Source organism: Manacus vitellinus, unplaced genomic scaffold, assembly GCF_001715985.3.
Source record: "Manacus vitellinus isolate BGI_N305 unplaced genomic scaffold, ASM171598v3 scaffold_69_pilon, whole genome shotgun sequence".
Classification (NCBI taxonomy): Eukaryota; Metazoa; Chordata; class Aves; order Passeriformes; family Pipridae; genus Manacus; species Manacus vitellinus.
The window spans coordinates 834,112-857,005 of record NW_021940749.1 but is presented as its reverse complement, the minus strand read 5'-3'; the positions used below and the strand labels follow the sequence as shown (position 1 = coordinate 857,005).

The 22,894-nt window shown below is 42.5% G+C and overlaps 1 protein-coding gene across 2 annotated transcripts; it reads right to left on the bottom strand.

Annotated features, from left to right (window-relative positions):
• Positions 1-323: 323 nt before the first annotated feature.
• Positions 324-22,839, bottom strand: ANXA5 (annexin A5). Of its 2 annotated transcripts, none has more exons than XM_018083900.1 (13): positions 22,785-22,839; positions 19,413-19,454; positions 12,686-12,770; positions 11,569-11,663; positions 11,073-11,186; positions 8,896-8,986; positions 7,879-7,958; positions 7,420-7,476; positions 5,116-5,209; positions 4,691-4,786; positions 4,140-4,198; positions 1,933-2,055; positions 324-852 (listed from the first exon to the last, which is right to left on the bottom strand). In XM_018083900.1, exons 2-13 carry the CDS (start codon positions 19,419-19,421, stop codon positions 790-792), a joined length of 966 nt encoding a protein of 321 aa, XP_017939389.1. In that variant the 5' UTR covers positions 19,422-19,454; positions 22,785-22,839; the 3' UTR covers positions 324-789. The 2 variants fall into 2 exon arrangements, with proteins under 2 accessions (XP_017939389.1, XP_017939388.1); XM_018083899.1 differs by lacking the exon at positions 22,785-22,839 and adding an exon at positions 19,558-19,653.
• Between the last annotated feature and the right edge of the window lie 55 nt (positions 22,840-22,894).

Below are 22,894 nucleotides of genomic sequence, written 5' to 3'. Positions count from 1 at the left end.
AGAAATCTTTGGCTGGTCCTACAATGCAGCATCTGCTCTACTCTGGCACTGTGCAACAGCTTCCCTTCCTTCCTCCAGCTTTGGAGAAGAGAGAGACAAAGCAGCACAAAATGAGAATGCAATGCCCAGTAAGCATCAGTAATTTGGTTTCCCAGCTACACTGAACAGCAGCACCACCATATACTAGGCTAGACAGGAAGATGAAGAGCTGCAAAACATCATATATGTCCTTAGAAGCCTGAAAAACAGTAGGAAATATTTACCAACAATTTGGAGCAGTGATATCATATGAAAGGGAAAATAGATTCAAAACCACATACAACTGTGATAAGAGGGGAAAAATTTATTGGTCCTTTAGATTTCCAATGATTGCTTGTATTATGTTCAGCAAACTCATTCAGACATTACATACAAAGGATATCTTTGCTTTGGTTGTCATGTTAGAACCAGCTTAACATTTGGTGGAAATGTACGCAAAAAAGGATAATCTTCAAACAATTAGTGCAATACATGATTACTTTTTCCTATTACAGCAAAAACACTTGCAAAGAACTTGGTCCTCAGCGTCCATCTTCCATGAAGATGACTCTCATATCACCAAAGGCACTTGAAACTCCTGTAAGTTGGGATGTGGGGAAGGGATCACTTGGCTAACAATATGCTCATTCCTAATAAGTGCAATGCCAGTATAAATTCAAGCAGCCACAAAGCATTAAGGTATAAAAACTTAGGTAGACATGCCAACTATGGGGTGCAAAGCTGGAGTACAAGAGATCCTGGGTGTCCCCGTTACTCATCATCGCCACCGCAGAGCAGCAGCAGGGCTTTCCTGTAGTCCCCAGACGTGTCTTTCTGTGAACACACGGAGCAGTCACTGTGAGTCACCAACACACACACCAGCCAAGGAGGGCCCCAGCACAGCACACCCACAGGAAATCCACAGGGATGACTCTCCACTCAGGAATGACACGAGGAAACCCTCTGCCTCTCGTACATTTACACGGACAGACTTTCAGAAACATAAAAACCTCCAAAAGCTTTACTGTGACTGAGCTGCCCAGGGTTTATTCAAATGCATTTATCTACAGGGAGGAAGTCCAAAGCAGAAGCCTCAAAGCAGCACCAAAAGCAACACATTTAATGAGCAAAGTGCACCTGCGGTGGCTTAGAAAGGCCCCAGCCCTGCTCCCGGCAATCAGGGGGAAGTTCTGATACAAAATCCACAGGACAGTTGTGTGGGCAGGACTGGCAGTGCCAAAAGCAACTCCACCCAGCCTAATCAAGGGAGCATAATGTCAGGAATGATAACAGAAAATTGTAAAAAGTAGCATTTAAAAGTAAAACAAGAAGAAAATCCCAGGGAAAAAAAGCATTTTGGCTTCAACTGTGCAGCAACAGCTGGTTCTGCATTCCTCACTGGCTCTTTCCTTTCCTGCTCCTTTCTATCATTCAAAGGAGACTATGATTCAGACTGGTTCCACAGTGAAATGCTTTCCACTTGAAATGGTGTCAAAGGTTCCACACCACAACCCAAGATTTTAACCTCAACCTCACAATAATTCAGACTCCCAGCCCTGATGCCATTTTTCTGGAGCCAGCACCCTCTCTGAAGCACTGACTACAAGGCACCCATGCAAGAAAAAGGAAGTGAAGCAGCAGCTAAAAAGGGTGTATGAATAATTGTCATTTCAGAAACCCACAGCATCTGTCCTAGTGAACACTGGAAGGAAACCTTTAGCTTCCCATAAGAAGTGTCCCCTGCTTAAACAATGCAATGTGGTGCTTGCCAAAAGTGCAGACCCACCACATCACTCTGAGTTCAATGTTTCATCCAGCTCGACTCACATCCACCTCCTCCCAAGAAAATACACTGTGACAACAATGCCACCTCAATCACCCCTGTGTTCCCTGACAACAGAACAATCATTTTACCTGAATCATTTGATACAAGGATTTTGCAAAGTTCTTCCTGAATTCCCGCCTAATATCCAACAGATCGATTTCACTCCTGGAAACCATGACTCTGATCAGGGTGTCATCATCAGTGCCAGCCCCCTGCAGACAAGAGATTCAAGAGGATTCAAATATGAGTTTGCTCTGGGCAGCTGCAACAAAACAACAATTACAAACAACCAGGGTACAACAAGAAAGCAACAAGTGGCATCTCAAATCAAGTCCGTATTACATTCCAGCTCCAAAACAGAGAATACTGGGACAGTATCACAAGACATTCACACTGCAACGTGGAGAACAGAGGACTGACCCTGCAGGGTGCTCTAATCCCTGCAATTCTGTCAAGTGCCATGTGGTCAGACCTCTCATTTCATGTTTCATCTCACAGGCTTCAACTGTGAATGCCCAGATACATGCCAAATAACCCAGTCCCAAGGTGACACAGCAGGAGAACTGATCACCACAATCAGCATCACATATAAATCAGCCTTCCAATGTACTCTGAGTCTGCAGAACTGCAGCCAGTTCTGCAATGGGGCACAGAAATCCTGACAGTGACTATTACAAAACATGTAGCATCATACAGCAAGACACAGCAGAGCAACTTGTTCCATGGACCATTCAGCTGTTTATTATGAAGGCAAACTTTATAAACCTTTTCCAACCACACAAACATGCTCCACTCTTTTATTCATCTTGATTACTTCAAGCATTTCAAGTTCCTGTGCTGGCAGTCTGGGCAGACTAAATCCTGCCCCTGTGCTCAGACAAGGCAGACTCCACACAAGCTGAAGCAATACAAATGTCCATGTGCTGACCTGCTCATGCACCTCAGGGAAGGACCTGGCAGAGCCCCCACGATCATCTTCAGGGTCACTCAATCCTTGGACTGGGTGCAATATTCTTGGATTACACCTAAAAATGCCCTAAGGCTGCTCAAAAGTTATGCCATGAGTCCAGTGGTTTCTGAGTAGGATTTGACATTAGAATCCCGTAAAAGCCGAGCTCTGCCCCACCTAATCATGAAACCAAACTCTGCCCAGTGTTGAACTTTGTCATGCCAAACCGATAAATTAGAAGTGCAAACTCCTCTGCCAAAGTAATAATTGATGAAGAGCTTTCTTAGCTGAAGTGCTTAATGATTTTTATTCATTTTAAAAAAATTAATTGGGGACCTCATCAGCAGATGTTCATCAGGCTCCTCATAATAAAAGTGTACAAGAATCTAAACCCTCCAGGAAAATCGCATTCTTTAAAAAATAAAAATGAATAAATAAGAAAAAAGCAATCCTCCTCATACAGCTCAGCATACTGGTATAATAGTTTGTATTTTTCACCTGAACCCTATTTTACATTGGTATCTATAAAAGCAGTAAAGCAACTTTTAAAAATTAAGCCATCATTTTGTGTCTTATCACTAATTCTCATGCTGACACCTCATCAACACAACCATCTGGTGACAAACACACCTTAAGGCTTTCCACCAAGAAGAAGGAGGAATTCCTCAGGGGAGCTGGGAACTTGCCTGAAAACAACAGACTACCTACCTTAGCTTTAATTAATATTATCCACTGGGAGTTAAAAATACAGTTTTCCCTGCTTATCTCTTCCCATCCAAGAGAAGGCAAAGCCAACAGAAACACAGATGTGTTGCTAATGTGATTCCCCTGCATAAACTCTTGTAGCTGTTTAAGCCTCTTTCCTTTTCCCTGATGAGTTTTTTTGCCTTCTCAAAACAGGATGGGTAGTAATTAAAACATATTTCAAAGCTAACTCTGCCTTCAGTCTGTAACTACCTCCCAAACAAAGAGCACTCATTTGCACAGTTTACAGTTTGGGTTTTGGTCATCTTTACTTCCTCAGTACATCCACCACCTGAAGACATTGTAGACTTTATTCAGCTGAAAGTGCCCAGTGATGTCACCAGATATTTTCTAATGTAACAGCATCAAGTCAAGAAACAGCTGATGAGACCATAAATGATTTACAGTCTGACATACCTATGAAGAATTCAGAGTAAACCTTATGAATTGTTTGTATCCTCTCTCACATCTGCATGCCCTGAACCTTTTGCAGATACTTAGTTGCCAACAGCATCCTGTTGGCACTTACAGTGAAAGAAGAAGCTAAGAACAAGCAAAAGGGAGAGGAATTGTAGCTGGAGGAGATGGAAAACATGTACATACCTTCATGGAGTAATACAGAGTCTCAGCAAAATAGGCAGGCACACTTCGGATGCATTTCACTGAGAAAAAGGCAAATGATTGAATTACTGGCTGTTATTCAATACAGGACAACCCTCCACTGCCAAGGCAAGGTGTGTGTTACTGGGGCATTCTCTGCAGTGTGGACAATTAAGTGTCCAGTTGTCACCTGCTCTGTTCCTCTGTTACAGCTCTTTGGGTTCTGGGAGTTAGAATATACCATTTATTTCCAATGGAAAAGATACTTTCCTAGTCAAATTCTACTCCCTGATACAAATTACCACCACACTGTCCTAGATGAGCTGCCAGGAACCCTAAATTTTTGTCTCACATGCAGTTCACCACCTCCCCTCCAGCCCCCCCTCTGATAAAGGAGGAATAAAGGCCTATTCTCTAGATACCAAAATAGACCCCAGGTGATTAACTTCCAAAAGGAACCGTGTTTTCATGCCACTTCCTGTAACAACTGCCATTTAAAGAGGCCTGGCAGTAGGCAAAGAAGGCCAGTTCTAGATCTATTAAGACTTAATTACCAACTGCCAAAAGCAGCTTCTCCAAGTCACCAGAGGTTTCCCGGTCAATGGTCTCTTCAATTTGGAAGCCAGAAATAGTCATGTACTTGTCAAACACTGCAAAACACAAAGTGTCCTCAGTCAGGTGCATGGCCAGCACTCCTCCCTGTCCCTCCCCAGTGCAGGATAATGCCATCTAGGTGTCATTATCTGTCCACTCATTCTTCTCTCTGTCCCAGTTTCCTCCCAGATGGTTAGCACATGACACATCCCAGCACCTTTATTTCCAATGGCCTAAACATCCCAGTCAAACAGACTTATGAATAGATAAGGAGCAGGGGAAAAAAAAGTATTGTCTCTTTATGAACAGCTAATAGAACTATGCACTTATATGTGAGCTGGCTTTCAGCAGAATTTTCCAGGCACACAGGAACCACACCACCTACCCCTCCTGAGGTGGGAGACGCTGCGGGTTCCCAAGATGGTGATGAACTTTTCTTCATCTGTTCCCCATTTCAGCTCCCCAGCTCTAAACAAGACCTGTTGGGAATTCAAGAGATCAAAACAGCAGTATTTGTCATGTGTCCACACTCTCTGTGGAAAAGCTCCATTTGTCTCACTCTAAGGAGCATTAAACTTAGTAACAAGCTATAGCTGGAGGGGAAAAAAAACAAAATAAAATTGCCAAGCACTGAACTCGTCTTAGAAATAAAAGAAATAATCTGGAATCGACTGTGAAAGTATTTACATGAGTAATGCTGCTTAAGGCCCTCAAATTGACTGCACAAAGCCCTGAAGTTTTCTGGAACTGGCATAATACAGCAGATAAAATCTATTCCCAATACTGCTTTTTCTGCCCTTTTTTTCCTTCCCTTTTTAAATCAGACTAGGAAAACTTTGTCACACATGGACTCTTCAGTGGCAGATCCAGGCTAACTTGGCCCAGGAGAAAGTTTTCCAACACGGAGGGGAAGATGGATTCAGAAACAGATTTGTGGGCTGATAATTCTTAGTCATATGAAGCCAGATTTTTATCATTTAATCATTTTAGCACATTCATTGCTCTGCAGGCAAGTAATTCTTGATGTAAAGACCAACCCTATTCAAACCACATTTGTGACTCTCCATGCTCTTTTTAATACCAATTGTACAGAGTAAAATAGGGTTGGAGGGGAAAAAGCCCTCACTGTAAGGATATTTAATTCAAAAAATATATGCTAAGTTCTCCAAATGAATACCAGCACTCTCCATCCAGTAGCAAATGAGCAGTCCCAGCACAGCATTTAGAAATTCCAGGAAAACGTTTCTTTAGAGATACTACAAGTTGTAAATGACATTTTATGCGAACTTTAAGCTTTTACCTGCCTTGCCACTGGGCAATACCCAAAGGGTACTTCAACTGCATAACTTTAAAGAAGTGATATTCACAAAATCTCTTCCAAAAAGTTAAACTTTCTCCTTCAGGCATTCTCAGAAAAGTCCCCCAACTGCTTTGAATTAATATTTATTAATCACAGACTCAAAAAATTAAAAATCACCGCTGAGCAAATATTTTGCCTTCTAATGTATCAATCCTTTCCAGAATATCATGTGACTCAAGAAAAACACTGAAAAGTCAAAAACAGTCTAACATTTGCACAGTCATGCACCTCAATTCTGACCATCTGTACCTGGCAACAGTAATTATAAAATTACTGAACCTGTTCCAGCTCTGTTGGATAGTGAATGTAAAGTCCATTGACTCAAGATCTCAGCTCAAGCCAAATGTACACAGCAAACCACAGAGATCACTTAGAAACCCAGGACTCTTTCAACATTTAGGGGTGGTGCTCCCTAAATTTAGATGCTCATTTCAACTCAATTAAAGAGGCCAAAAGAAATCTGCCTCCCAAGACTGACACTTTCATGAAGCAGTCTAGTTCATGATTCAAACACTTGTCCAACTAATTTTCAAGCTGCAATTTCCACAGGAAATTAACTCTAATAGCAGGAGAACAATGCTTTCTGAATTTAAGTAACAAAGGACAGGCCTGTGCCAGTAAAACAGATTTTGCCAGTCTGTCTCCCCATCTTGCTGTGCTATCAGGGGAATGCTTTATTGATCTGATATTCTGCTTTTACTCCTTGTCACCTTGAACAACCTGTGTATTTTCTTCCACTTCAACAGTCAATCTGTGAGAGCAAAATGTCCACCCCAGAAATAACTGAGAAGAAACGTGCATTAAGAGAGTTGTAACCAAATGGGTGAAATACTGACCATCACTACAACTAAGAATAAACCAAATGGCACCCAGCAAGAGACTGCACCAAGGACACCAATTAGCTGCTGGTGTTCCTTTTCATCCAGAGCAAGGGTTTGGAGAGCAGTCATGGACAGTGAATTAAATTCAGAGAGCAGCTCAAGTCAGATATTAAGGAATGAGCTGTTCATGGCTCTGAGTTTTCCAGCAGTGGGTCCCTCAGCATCACAAAACCTCAGCAATTATAACTCTCCCTTTCCAGTGACCTAATCACTGTTTCATTCAGGCATCTCTTTAAATAGTAAGCAGAACAAGATGTGCCAAAAATTTTGATCCCATTGTTTCAGATTTTCACACTTCTTTTATGCAGAACTTATAAAAGCACAGGAAAACATATTAACAAACACACAGAGAGAACCTTAATTTCTCTCTCACATTTGAATTCTAGCTGTATACCCTCTTTGCAAGATAACTTGTAGAAATGCCCCAAAACCAAAGTCATTCACCCACCTGAGCATCCTGCTCAACAAGACCCTCATCAACTCCAACATCAGGATCTCTGTTCGCCTGAAGAGAATTTTTAAAAGGTGTTAAATTGAGGAATTGAAAGTTAAGTCAGAAGCACACTTATCTGTTATACTCAGACTGTAAGAGTTACTGTGAGAAGTCAACCCCTAATCCAAAATCACCTTATTTCTCCCCTCTGTTTGCACGGGTCTGTAGGAAATAAATGTTCTCTTCCCATTTTGCCTTCAAAACCCCACGTGGCAGCATCTGCTACACCCGTGGGCATCAGTTCAGTTCTGTGGTATGGAAATGACTCAGAGCTCAAGACTGACCCTGCCAGTCAGAGGAAGTGACTCAGCTCCAACCCTGCCTATCACCAGGCCTATCTAGAACCCAGCTTAGAAAGCACAAAGTGACATGTGTCTGTAGAAGGGACAGTCACACACACAGCAAGACACTGACCTGCAGCAGGACCACCAGCATCCTCTGGAAATGGCCTGATGTTTCTCCTGTGATCTTGTCCTCCAGGTTGGCCTCATACTCTGCAAAAGAGCAATACCCACTCACCACCTCACAGGCTTCCTTGCTGTTTTGAGAAGAAAGCAAGGAAAAGCAAAAAGTTCATCTGACTCACAGCTTGTAGAATCATCTATCAGAAACATCTTTAACAGCCAGGACATATTCTGCTTTCACCTACAACCCTACTGTATCAGAGGTGAAAACAGAGCACCTCACCCCTAGTATCAGGAGCAGATTACTCAAAATATTTTACAGTACAAGGTGACATGCATAGATTCAGCTCTTGAGGATACAGATCTGAATTTAGGTCAATATATGGCAGTCTCAACTTACAAAAACCATGAGCCCAGACAAGTCTAGTACTGATAAATTTTGCCCTCAGAGATTCTGAGTTTGGGCTCAAAATTTGTTAAGCCATGAGAATTTCTTGTGTGGCAGGAATCTGCATAAAGGTGAAAGAAATATGTTGAATTAAACACTGCCTTAAAAAAAACAACCCCACAAACACAGGGTAAAAGCACTCCCGTGGGCAGCCAAATAGTTGCACCTGCTTTTGCACAAATGCATTTGAATAGAACACTGAGAAAAAGGCAAAAAATCACTTCTGGTTTTTTATGTAATCCCACTTTTCTGGTTTCCAATTACTATAAATCACCTTTCAGTCAAAAGGATGAAAATAATGGGTAGAAGAAATGCATTTTGAAAGAATTCTAACTATAAAGCACAAAACACCATAACCTGCACTCATAGCCCTGAAATAAAAACTATTTTAGTTTTACAATTTAATTTCTTTTAGTTTTCTCCTTAGTTTCTTTCAATATGAAGTTCTGCAACACAGCAGGAAGAATTCCCTCTTATTGAACACATCCATCTGTTCACAGATAGAACTTATGTGAAAGATGAGCTAAAATCACATTAGGAGGACTGAAGGGAGACCCTTTGTTTTATACAGAAAATTACCTTGCAGATAAACCTGTTTAATCTGCTGCACTTCTGCAGGTGTTCTGGAGGCAAGAATTTCAGTCAACACTTTCTCATTGGTTCCTGCTCCCTGCAGGGGTGCAAGTATCAATCAGTTGATGGAACAGCAAAAGGGAAACACAAGTTTCCTTTGGCAATCAAAAGCAAGCATCAGTTCACGCACTTGGACCAAATAAAGAAAAAATATTTTCTTCTTTCTGGTATATTGTGGGGGTTTTGAAAAGAATTTCTTCCAGTTGTGACTTGACTGTTTTCGAAGCCAACCCAACAATTAGCAAAGGCTCCCTGCTGCAGGACTCAGATGGGCCCTTCCATGTTCAAGCACGGCCTCAGTTCTTTGCTGCCACAGTCAATGAGATCCAGAGAAGTGAGTGAAGAGAGTTAAGTTTCCATCTCAGCTCTAGTTCCTGTGCTGTCTGTCATCAGACATCTGTCATCAGGCAGTACAGATACACACAGAGCCACCCAGCAATGATCCCCACCCTTCTGGGAACTGTGCTGTTAAACAAACCCTCTCTTCCACTGTGAACACACAGAATTGGTAATCCAGATAGTTTAGGCTGCTGCACTCTAATTACAGCAGACACAACAGACACTCTCACTTTTACAAGGATAAAATCCACAAAAGCCAAGCCAATATCTTGTTTCCACAAGTCTGACTCTACTTTGTATGAATAAGCCATTGCTCTTTTGCTTACAAAGGAGTCATTTCACAAAAGCAACACTGAAATGCAATACTGAGCATTTTTTTGCTTCAGTGCATTATTTACAACCTTTCCTGTAAGAAAAGCATCAAGTACTAACTGCATGCAAAGATATGTAACTGCACACAAAGCCATCCAAAATACAAGCCTGCCAGGTTACGTGGAATCATTTCCAAAACACAGACTGTTTCAAGAATGTGCCTACTCACCAGGTGAGGTAGGTACAGTTACATCAGCTCTAATCTAAGGAGCAGCAGTGAAAATTGATGGTTCAACCTTCAGCACAGAGTTAATGCTCACAGTTATCCTGTACAAAAGTCCTCTATCACATCTCCTTTTCTGTTATCCCCCCTTTGCTGAACTGCAGCCAGTACTGACATCCTTTCCTGTGCAGGCACATTCTCTGAAATCGTGTGATCCTGTGTTTAATATCTTTTTTTTTGTAAGTGACAAGAACAAAACCACTCTTGTTTCACTATCTCTATTCTCCCTCCTACATCCACCTGTTCTGTCATTTCCCTCTCAGTCTTTGACTCCTAGATCAATAAGGGGAACTTGGAAATACAATTTTTTTTCTTTTAATTGACAAGGCCCTTATCGGTTTCTTTGTCAGGTGTCATCCCCCCTTCCCCCAATGCACATAAAGACATCACAGAAATGTCCAGGACTGAAGTTTCTGTTGTCTCAGCTACTATTTGCTGGGTCACAGGTTCATGAGCACTTGCTTGCACAGTTGACTAAAGCCTACATATTAACCAGCTGGGCATCAAGATCTTTGGAGTTTACGTGGAAGTGTCATTCAACAAAGCACTACCTTACACTAATCAAGTTCAACGGCCTCTACTTAGATTAATTCTGTGAATAATTCATGGACATGCAATTCCTGAAATTCCACAGGCTGATATCATACAGGGGAAAAGAAAGAAAAAAGCACATGGAAGAAAATTTCTACACATCCATATTGTAAATTGTTTGTTTACCTGGCCTGCACAGAAAGGCACTAAAGGCATTCAGTCAAAGAGAAGTGTTAGGAGGGTAATCCTGAGAGGGCTATCAACTCTTCCCTCTCTATTACTGAAGGCAGCTTTTAAAGCACATTCAATACTACAGATAATAACTGCTCACAATTTTGGTGGACACCAGTTTACACTGGCCCATCAATTTTGGAGTTGTGTTGCAATCCACCGGGGCAAAACACTCTCTAGCTCTAAATTACCTCTGAGTTATTAGGATGAAAAAGAAACCAGGCCAACCCATGGCATTAGCAGGTGTTAGCATAACTTTCCTAACTTTTTTAAAAAAGCTACTTCTATTAGCATTCCCCTTAGCAGCCAGAAGTTCCTCCCAAAAAAACCCCCACAAACAAAGAAAAAAACCAACACCAAACCCCCCCAAAAAACCGGAAGAGTATCAAGCATTTCATGTAACATTAACTCCCCTCCCTCCTCTTACCTTGATGGCATGCTTCAGTGCATGAGCATCAAAAATATATGCTGGTCTCATCAAAGACACCATCAACGTTTCAAATTTGCCAGTAAGTTCCTTTTTCAGGTCATCCACAAGATCCTAGAGCAGAGCAAACAGAGCTGTAATGAAGAAGGACTAACCATTTTAAATGGGTGCACGTGAGTCTGCAAGCTAAGAGACTCTGGAGACACAGCAAAAAAAGCACAAGGGACACATTTTTGTTTTAATTGGTACCTCAACTGAAACAAATAAAGCAGAAGAAAAGGATACATGGGCATAGGGGAAACCCAAAACACAGTGTGATTCTTTTAAGGATATGGCAGGGTGGAGAAGAAGGGGAGACAGAAGCAAAACTATATTTGCTTTCAAGGAATGTTTTACAGTGTTACACATTCACATGATGAATGTGCCTCATAGTTTTAAGTAATCATCTTAAGCCACAACAACCAGCTCATTTCCAGAGGTATTTTCTTCATCTTACCCTGCCAAACAAGGTTTTAAAGGCAGATGCAATTTCTTGTCGCTGAGCATTGTTTCTGCTGGTCAGGATCTTCAGCACAGTTTCTTCATCAGTCCCTGAAGTCAAAAAGCACAAAGAGTTACAAACACACTCTAAAAAACAAACAGCAGTGGCACAAACTCGAAAGGCAACGGAAGATGCTGTGAAAGCAACAGCCTACTGACAAACAGCAGAAGCATTTAAAATAACAAATGTCACCATAACCCAAGCTGAGCCACCAGGTTGGGTGTTCTGCTGTTGCAAAAATATGACTGGAGGACCTATGTGTTGTTTGTTCTCCATCAGTCTCTGTGTCAGACTGTGCTCCAGGCACTAACAGCAACATTTAGTCACAGTCTGTATTCCACACAGAAGCTTTGGGCTCACCAACAATCTGCCAGCTCCCAGCAAAACTCAGTCCAGTAACCCCAAACAGCCCAGAGTACAGAAGTGTGGAGCTATTACCCATTTTATATACAACAGTTTGCAAGGTAGTCCTCACTTTTGCCTGTAGGCTGAGGTGTATCACATGTATTTCCTTCCTTCCCTTCCTTCCAGACGTGGCTCCAAAGAAAGCAGCAAATCAGGATTTGTTCTCACAGGGGAGTTTGGGGCCAGAAAGCTACAGTGTGAGTTTACAGACCAGTGGTTAGTCTGCATTCCTGCTGTGTGCTTGTATTCTTTTTCCTGGGATCTGTAATGTGCTCACACACTTCCAGACCGAGGAGGCTGTTGCAGATTTTCCAAGCAGTTTCTACCATAGTGCCATAATTCTCCACAGCTGTTGCCTGTAAATCCACAGTCGAGCTACTGTGCTGTAAAACTCTGAGCTGAAAAGCCTATGGAGTATCCATTTTTTAATGGGGAATGTGCAAACCACCTTTTCCCCCCGTCATTCTAAGCTAAAAATAAACATCCTTGAGAGCAGCACAGTCAAAACCAGGACACGCCCAGACCAGTGCACTCCTGGGGCTGTCATTCCATGGCATGTAGACACAGGCCTTACTCTCATTTACTAAGATCAAAAAATGAGTTCAGAAAGGATGTTTTTGGAGGAGAAAGAGCCCTTTCCTTTTTGTAAAATACAAATTATCCTTACCCATTCCCTTCATGGCCTTACGAAGAGCTTCTGCATCAGCTCTGGCATCAAAAGGAGAGAAGGCTGTCACGGTGCCTCTCGTGTACTAGAGGGGGAAAAGGGGTCAAGGGGAGAGAGAAAAAGCCATGAAATAAAATATCACATCTTGCAGTTCTCCATACATGAGCTCAGACCAAATCTGAATCCACAGTCCAAAGCTGATAGCATTTTTGTTGCAATTATCTGGCCAAATTGCAGTCTGTGGGTATTTAAACACAGTGCCCTCAAAAGGTCCTACTACAGTTTTGCTCAGTGGTACCCCAGTTAAATTTGGGTATATTTACATGACAGTAGTTTGCAGAATTGGTATTTACAACACTGGAAACTGCGTGCAGGAAAATTACTAAGAAGTTATCATTTGCTGAAGTAGCTTGAAAAATTAGTTGCACAAATCACATATGCTAGGAAAGCTGCACAAAGATCCAAGACGGGTTTGGAAACAAGAACTTCCTGTCCACAAGAAAAACCTACTGGAACTTTCAAGCAGCATCATACTGATTTTTTCTACCACCTTGCAAATGAGACCTACTGAACTCTGCAGTGGCTTTCAATTTTTCATCATGTTGCTTTTGACACAAGCAACTTCTTATACAAGTGACTCAGCCACATCAGTTTACAGCTAAAGAGAAATAACAGTTCAAACATAAGGATCAGCTTGTCCAAACAAAAATAATTCCACTTGGTTTCCATGGAACATGGCTCCTCAGGGATTTTCTCTTTGGATTAAACACAAAAGGATACTCATCACCCTTATGGAAAAGTTTTGCCTTTACTTAAACATGATAGTTCAGGAACCTATATACCATATATATGTATATAGCACAGTAGTTAATTTATAAATTATATAGAGTCAAGCAGTGGTCAAAAGGGGAAACAGCTGGGCTTGGGGAACAGGAAGGTTTTTCCAACAGCTGAAAAAGGGAAATCTCCTGTAAGCATTGCTGTCCAAATGTAACAATCAGTACAGGCAGGGCATTTTTCCACTCTCTAGAAAGAGCATGAAAAGAAGTGCCAAGACACCTCCTGAGCCTGGCACAGATCACTCCACAGGCAGCAGAGCCATGTGGCCTCTGGGCTACAGCCCTTCCTGAAGTCAGCAATTTCAGGCACTCCCTGCCCTGCTCTCCAGTCAGTGTACTCAGACAGGTCAGACAGAGGAGCAGAGAGAACAGAGCAGGGAGCACGAACCAGATACTGCCCCGAGGTGCTCCTGCCTCTCAGACCACCTCTATGTCACTGCCAGCAGACTCCCCACCCCTCCCACTGCAGCAGAGTAATGAGTTACCTTTATTTCTGATGTATTTTGGCAGATCAGAACACAAAGTATCACAGTGTTTAACAGTAACAAGCTTCTTTTTGGTAGATGCTTTCCAATACCCAGCTTTACTCAGAGCGCAGCAATCCCACTGAAACATTCTGCTTTTCCCATTACAAGTGCAAGTTTTTAGGCAGCACTTCGAATTTAGGCAGAGCAATATGTATTAATTGTCATCTTCCTAGCTAATTCCAAAGGCTACCATGAAAAAAAATCTCAAGGATTTGGGATGCAGTTTTATAAATCGAATTTAATTTGGTAAATCAGCTAAAGACTGAAAAGCCTCTCCCTCCTCCTCCCTTATTACCACACCAGTCAGCATGGGGTTATTTACAAGTGGATTTCCCACTGTTTTGTTTCATATCATCTTTACATAACTAATATTACAGAACTACCACAATTCTCCTTTGGAAATCACCAATGTCAACAAGCCTCAGAGGATGCAGTTACTGATCCTTAACTTAAAGTTTTCCTTTGCTTATCTTGTTCCAAGCAAGTGAAATTCCTCTTCACAATTCCTAAGTCTTGTGACAACAGCCCAACATTCCTCTGTGGTCATTGTAGACAATGTATGTGTGAACACTAAATGCTACAATAAATCTACCTCTGCACTACTATTCCCAATCCTTCATAACTCTCTTTTCAACAGCACTGCATGGAAAGCCTCAACACACACCAAGCTTGATAAATAGCTCCTGAAAATCTTCTGGTGCAGCTGAAGTCTGAAGGACTTTCCTTGGTGCCTGAGCACTGTTTGCGTTCCAGGCATTCCCTTCTGATGAACAGCACTGGGCTGATTTTTCCCTACCTGCCACAATCACCCTCAATCAGAACCTGAGCCACATCCCTCTTGCAAGCCAGAAGTAGTGCTGCAGCTCTGCCATCCAGCATAACAAGGATCCACATCACCTGGGTACCAGGAGGGAAGAGCCGTCTCCTCCTTCCCAAACGTGGCACTTTTGGGCCAGAGAAAGAGAGGGCAAGCACCTGTTCTACCCCATCATCACTGACTGAACCACTGCAGGCAACTTGTGGTCACAGCAAATCTGAAACAGGAGCTACAAACCAGACATTTATAGCAAAATAACAGATCCATACGAAAGAGTTTCTGACAAAAGCCAGACACTCATTTATCAAGACAACTCAGCCACAGTTTCAACACTAAGTAGAATATAAACTTTTCTTGAAGCAAAATGGCTCTTGCAGATGGATTGCAGCATCACAACTGCTATGCCATCTAACCCAATATGAAAAATGATTAAATGAAAGACAACTATTTAACATTTTTTTACAAACTTCATATTTTATTCACCTCTAGAAAAATCTATCTGGTTTTAGTATATCTAAAAATGCTCCTTGCCACCTATGTAAATAGATACACAATAACACTACTGCCTTATAGGTCCCTTTTCCTTTGGTTACCAAGTTTGCCATCCAAAAGAACTCAAAGCACATCAATGAAATGTGGAAAACACAAACAGTCTGATAGAAATCCTTTTGTAATCTTGAGCCATCCTTTTATTAAAGGATGGCTCAAGATCACAACGCCCTACACTGGGCAGTTAAATGCAAAGAGAAACACAACACACAAGATCTCCACAGAAAGTGTATCACAAGATTGTAACACCCAAAACTGACCCACATTCTTTTCTGTCTACATTCCCCCATACACTGACTGTTGTTAAGGAATCATGTGTAGTGCAAGTGCAAATTGTGATTCCAAAGTAGAAATCACAGCAGCTTATATGTTCTCCAGACACCTCCCAATGAGACCAACAAAGCCCCTAGACAGACCAAATTAGCATGAAGAGCAAAGGCAGAGGGGGAAAAAAAGAAGGAAAAGAAGACTTCAAAGCAAGAGATGATCTTGCTTTAGAATTTATGCCCGTTCAAATGAGTATATTCACTTTCTCTAGTATTTTTGTTTAATTCTAGTCTAGCAAAAGTTTGCAGAAGGAGAAGATACCTCTCAGGTGAACTGTTTCTAAGGAGCTCAGAGCTAGGTGAACTTCTCCCAAGAGACAATTTGATGTGGCCACATAACCTGGCAACAGCATTATCTGCAAGATCAACAATAGCCACTTAACGAGGTTCCTCTTAATTTTTCTCACCAAGCACACAAAATATTTCCCACCCACAAGATTCCACATTTAGCCACTGTTCAATACAAAGCATTCATATCAGCAAACAAAGGCCATACTTGAACTGATTCAGACTTCTTCCTCTATCCTTGCTCTGTACCCACCACAGCAAGATCTTATCAGTCGGACTTCTCACAGATAAAGAGATATCTCCTTTCACAAGGTTGTTCTGCAGCAACAAAAGCAGCATCTCAAAAATTTGCTGCTGCAAAGCGCAGTGTTCAGTACAGAGAATGTGTTATGAGAGTTCTGTGGGTTTTTTTTAAAGCACCTATCTGTTTACAAGATGGCACAGGAAAACTGTGGAATGGCAAGAAAGGAAAGGGAGAATATTTACCAGCACACAGGTTGACAAAGAGAGAAGGTGTGCTATTTTCAGCAGACAGAAGAGCCCACAAGGTCACATGCTAGAAGAAATGGAAGCCTGTCCCAAGATCTCTTGCACAAGAAGAGCCACCTTGCAGACAAACACAACGCAGTGTTCACTGCTGAGCTGAAAGCCTTTGTGGTCATTGGAGACCACACAGAGATCCCAGTTCAATCTGAGCTTTAAAACTCACATCACAAAAGAAATATCCCATTATTTCATTATATTCTCACCCAAATTTCAAGGGCAATACAATGCAAATTACATTGTGAGTGGATGCAAATGCACAGCTCTAAAGACATCTCTACAAAACACCTCTCTAAGTCCAGCACTGCTTCAGATTGTCCACAGAAACAGGAGTAAGCTCTGGTCAGCAGACTATACTCACATCTGCCCCACTAAATTTAAACTCCTGAGAAAATACGTAATTACACAACATCCGTGTTGAACTCTGAGTCAGTACACCATGGAGATACCACAGACAGGGAGGAGGGAAGCCAAAAACAAAAAAGGAAGGCAGGGGGTGGGAGAATGGGAGAAGAGCAAGCAGCAGCAAGGTAGGAACCGATGGAGGGACTTTTGCAAAACCACTCAAAGAACCTGTCCTCACAAATAACCTCAGCAGAGCCAGAGAGCCACTTAGGGCCCAGAGCTGAAAAAGTGTTTGTACTTTGGAATGTGAGACAATCCCCTGAAGCACTACTGGAGCTGGCAATACTATTCCTGTGCTCCCAAGTCACACGTGCACATTGGTAGAACAGGAACTCCAGATTTAGCACAGAGCAGCCACACCTTCACCAGCAGTAAGGGATCCTTTCCTGGCAGTTCACAAATGGATACACAAAATACTCCCAAGTCCACAGTCAGGAAAAAAAAAATGGGAGTAGCAGACCAAAACAGATCAGCCCCCAGCACGCAAGCAGAAAATAAGCTTGTTGCTCTTTTTCCAGACTTCTGAACTAGCAAACACAGGGTAGATTTCCCAGCTTTTCACTGAGCAGGAAGAGATGGTACCATGCTCATCTATACAGTAACAGAGCACTGCACATACAGATGTGAGAGAAAAGGCAGCTTGTTAGTGTTCCTTCAAAGAAAGCAGAAAAACATGGCCATGGAGAGACCAGTCTGTGCAGCACAGCACAGCATGCTGTAGTTTTCCTACAAAATGAATGACCCTTTTTGTTCTGGACATGGAACACACAAAGTTCCTCAGGTCTTTGGGCAAAAAAAAATAAGAACCTTCCCAGAACTGAGCAAGAACAAGGACTTCAGTGACCAAGACTCCAAATATAACTCACCTTCTTCAAAGATTTTATTCTTCAGTGATGCATCTGGACTAAATTGGACTTTGTGAACTCTGAACCTTTAGTTGTGCACATAAAGGGCTTCTGTCAATTGACACTCAACATTTCATGATTAATGGGCATTTTCATTCTTGCCACTATTTCATGACGCAACAACATTTAGAAAGACACCTGCCATGAGGAGTAGAGTTTCCTCTTCACTTTGGTTTTTATTTTTATAAAATTAGGCTAAAAAGCTTTAACACTCCCAGCCTTTCATGGCTGCCTAACTGCACAGGCAAAGAATACTACTGAAGTAAAAAACATCTCTGAATGTGGAAACTGGAGAACAAGGCCCACCTAGTACAAGACCTCAGGGTTCCCATGACTTTAACCTACCACCATCCACCACAGCTAAAAACCCAGCCTCAGGTGTCACCTCAGGCAATAGAAAATTCTACAATGTGAAGACAAGACTAACTGGTTTGCACTATTGAAGAATGAAATATTCCTTTTAAAAAGATTCAGAGTTAAAGTTGGAGTGTCTGTGGAACAGACAAGAGTATTGCAAATTTTCATACTTTTACTAAAAAGAAGTTACTTTCAAGCCTATAAGCAATGCTACATATTCTGTAATAAAAGGCTTATTGTCCAAGTATATCCATCTGGTCAGATGTCCTGCCCTGGCATGGGTAGGGGTCCCTGTCCTCTTAAGAGGCATCCTACAGACCAGGACTGTTGTTTAAAGAAAGAAAAATCCCTTCTTTATCCCTCAAAAAAAAAAAAAAATCACCAAAACTAAACTTTAAGGATTTAGAAGAATACTATTTAAAGCTTTTTTTCTCTAGCAGTACTCTTTCTTTCTTTATTCAGAACTATATCCAGAGTATGAGTTAACATTCATGGGGGCATTAAAACACCACTAATCACTCCACTCATTAAGTGAAATTACTCTGACCTTTGTGAAAGCACTCACACACTTTAATTGCTTTCACTTCCTACAGCCCTCCTAAACCCGCAAACAAGCCATTAAACTCCTATTTTACTTTTCAGAGCGTATGCATTGGATGCAACTATAGAAACAAACACTGGAGTCCGCATCATTTTCCATGTCTTCATCCAGGCTCAAACCACAGCAACGGAAGGACAAAAAATATCAAACAAAGAACTGCACGAGAGCTCCAAGGCTTCCGGAAAAATTAAAGTTAGGTATGGGAAAACTGGGGACGGGAATACCGAGCCCCGAGCCTCCGCTAGGCACTGCCACGGCAGTATTTTTTCTCCTTCCTCTTTCAGTGGAAGGAGCCTCCACCCAGGCGCGCTATAAACACAGGGTACCGAAAACTTGGCCAAATTAGTGGAAACTGGCGAAAAAAAAAAAAAGAAAAAAAGTTGTGTCTGACGCGCGCCTCACATGATCCCCGGCCCCCGCCCGCCCGCGTCTGCCCAGCTCGGGGATGGAGCGGTTCAAGGGAGCCCAAAAATTCAATCCGTGAGGAGTAAAAGGAGACGGATGAGACGAGGATGTCCCGGGAGCGGCAGGGCAGGGGCCGCCTTAGCCCGGGGCTGCCGCCCTCCTCACCTTCGCCATCTCTGGGATCCTCCGGGTGGGGCCGATCCGAATCTGCAAAGAGAGATGCGACAGTGAGGTACAGGGAGCGACAGGGAGGGACAGCGAGGGGCAGTGGGCGCCCGCCCGCCTCGCCTCCTCCGCCGGCGCCCCTCACCTCCTGCCGCTGCTTGAGCCGCTCCGAGCCAGCGGGAGCACCGAGTGAAGGAGGAGGGAGCAGCGCCCGCTCCAGCCCCGGCTCTTGCCTCACCCGGGGGCCGGGCCAGGCCCCACCCGGGGCGGGAGCCGAGGCACGGCCGCCTCCCCGGGACCGCCTGGAGGCCGGGCAGCGGCACCCTGCACAGCCCCGGGGCTTGCTCCTCCATCCCTGCTATGCCATGGACGGGTGTAATTACTGCAGTGTTTCTTAGTCGTCATAAACGTTTTAATAGAAAAGTTACAATGTGGATAGATAGGCTTCAGCAGGTCCTCGAGGCCCCTCCTGATGAAATGGATGTAGAAATGAGTTCCCGTTAATCTGAAGGGGATCATATCCCAGCACTAAAGGGCAACTCTGAAAAGAAGACATTTAGTAAAAAAAAAGCAGGCATTTCACTAGCCGACCTGGGTTAGCCTCCAAGTAAGCCAGGTTAGCAAAACAAGCACAGCGCTGGAGCAGAGTGTAAGGGCTGTAGCTCCAGACTATCAGCATGGCAAGAGTTTGGGGTGATGACAAGGTTTACTTTACGTCTTCCAGCAGGACCATTTCACCAACCCAGGTACAGAGAAGATATCCAGTTTGCGAGAGCAAGGCGGATCAGTCTGCATGGCCACTGAATGAGCTGTTTCATCTAAAGCTGCAGACCTGCTCCCGCAGCCGTACAAGCACAATCCAGCTGCGTGTCAGATGAAAGGAGGAAAAGTAACTGCAATGCAAATGGAATTTACTGTCTGTGCCAAAATAAAGCACGAACATCATCCTGCTGTGTCAGCATTTTAACGTGTTAACAGTCAGTTCTGTCTTACAGTGAGTTGTGTCTACCTCAGAAAACACCGACAGAAATGCAGATCGTGGCATAAATTCAAATATTTTGTCCAGCATTTCTTGTTGTCCCAGAAGTGCACATTCAGTTCAGCAAAACCACAGGATCCACCCAGCTGGCTTCCTTTGCAGGGCTGAGAATCAAATGGTTTGCTAAAATGTCCCGATTTATTTATTAAGGTCTGATTTGAATCTAATCCATTGAGGTAGCATTCCACACATGCTCAAAGGTGCATGAAGGGAATAGTGAGCTGCTCATAACATGCATGTGGAAATGCACCTATGGAATAGTGTAGAATAACAACATTAAAGAAAACATTAAGGATTATGCAGTGGTTTTAAAAAAAGAGCAGTTGACATTGAAATGGGTTGCTTTTAGTTTAAGCACAATCTTGCTCACTCACCCAACTCTTTCTGCAAAATTAAGTCTTTTTTTCCCCTTACACATTATATCCAGAGCCAGACACAGGCCACACTGGACCATATTCCAAGCTTTACCATCTAGAAAGGGCACACATAAGGAAATGCAGTGGGATCCAACTCAGCCCTGTTTAACACACTCCAAAACGCTGTCAACCAGAATGAGGCACATAAACACAGCGATAACAAGGCCTCCAGTGTCACAGGTGTGAGCACAGCCAACAGAAGCCAAGCCTCCTCAGTGACTCAGATGCCAGATAAGGAAAAGTTATTGGGTAATGTGAAAATTTGAAAAAAGCTGTACCAGTATCGCATGAACAATTAATAAGACTCTAGAAACTAATAAAGCTGTAGTCATTGCCACTTAGAAAGAGGTAAATAGAATCTCTACTATAGTAAGTACGTTACTTTTCCTGATACAAATGTATTTATTAAATTTCACAAATGAAACAAACCCTTGCATAATTTGGAAAAAGGTGTCTATTTGTCTAACATTATTTAGCAGCTAGCATGTGACCACAGGGAATGTAACTGTACTGCCTCAGGAAGACAGCAGGCTTACCTCCCTCCCCTCCCTCTCCTTGCTGCAGCAAGCCCCTCCTGGATCCCAGCACTGCAATCCAAGCTTTGAACCCCTGGCTCCCTATAATATCAAATATAGTTTAAAGCAGGCACTGCAACACACAGTTTCTGCTGTCCCAATGAAAATGCTGCAAGTGTGTCATGTGTATAATAGGACATTAAGAGGTAAAGGGGAAAAGCTTGTTTTCTCACCGCCTCTTCTCATACCTTCTGATTTAGGATGGGTTCTTCTGGATTGTAGGATTTTTGCCTCCAATGCCTTATTTAGTATCCTTTCTATTTTATAGCAACTCTCAAATTTAAGGAAATGGTCAAACAGATGTATTGAATTCCATTTTTCCCTTTAAACTTTGTGTTGGGGGTTGTGGATTTGTAATCAAATTAACACATGCCTTCTATTCCGCAGTAAGTGTCCCTGTGTACACTTTGCTTCCCATTCCCAGTGGCAGAAGTCTACCTTATTTCAATTCAAGGTATTTGAAATGGTTTTCCACTCTTCTACCTTTGAGCATCTTACACACAATAACTCACCATTTTAATCTCTGTGCACAGTCTTACTCTTAGCCAAGCATGAGGTAATGTTCAGTCAGTGGAAGATAACCTTGGGATTTCTAATCAGTGAAGGACAGAGGAAAGAGTCTTGGATGTGAGAACACAGAATATTTTCCTGCTCTGGAAGGGGTCTGAAACACGTGATCCAAGATGAATTGCAACAGTAGGAAAAGGTTAATCAGACCTTCTTGCCAACAGATGACGTTAGGAGTAAAAATCTACTCCAGTCAATATAAAATGTTATCAATGTGTGTTTAAGCACAGAAATATTTGCATAACTTCATGAAGCAAGGAGGCCTGGGGGAGCAGGGGGAAATGCTGCAGTGAAATCATGGGAAAGATTTACCAGAGCATTCAGGAAGAGCAGAGGTTTGAAAAGAAAACAAATCTGATCATCACAGCATTTCAGCCTTTGCATCAATTTGAGCACAAAGGGAAGAGGCAGGAGTAGCTCATGAGCAAATCCAGAATGAACCTGAAGACATGAACAAAACTAGAGGGAAATGCATTTTGCAGTGACTGCCTTCAGTGGAAACAATTCAAGTTCAGCTAAAACAGTTAGAGATGGTGAGTCATAAGCACCAGATGACATGGTGCAAGTATTTAACCCGACAGCAGCTCTAGTGGTCAATAGTGTTCAGCCACAAGCCAAAAGTCAGCCTTCTAGATTTAGTATAATTCTTTTTCTTGTTTTTTTTTAAATGAAAATAAATTTTCACACAAGGAAAAAACCCCCAAAACATAGCAGTCTTTTCACCTTCCAAGCCCCTCCCTGCTCTTTGTATCTTAAACCACTACTAAAATCATACCAGGATGTAACAGTCTGCTTCCCAGGGCTGCTGCTGGCACAGTGCACTTCCAATTCTTCTGTGACACAGAGCTGCAAACACCTGGAATGAGAAATAGCAATAAAATATGA

Excerpts from the sequence above, each read along its gene's own strand:
- ANXA5 (XM_018083900.1), bottom strand. Across the intron at positions 4,787-5,115 it reads CGTCTCCCACCTCAGGAGGG|TGTTTGACAAGTACATGACT; the intron begins GTAGGTGGTGTG and ends TGTGTTTTGCAG. Across the intron at positions 4,199-4,690 it reads GAAGCTGCTTTTGGCAGTTG|TGAAATGCATCCGAAGTGTG; the intron begins GTAATTAAGTCT and ends CCTTTTTCTCAG.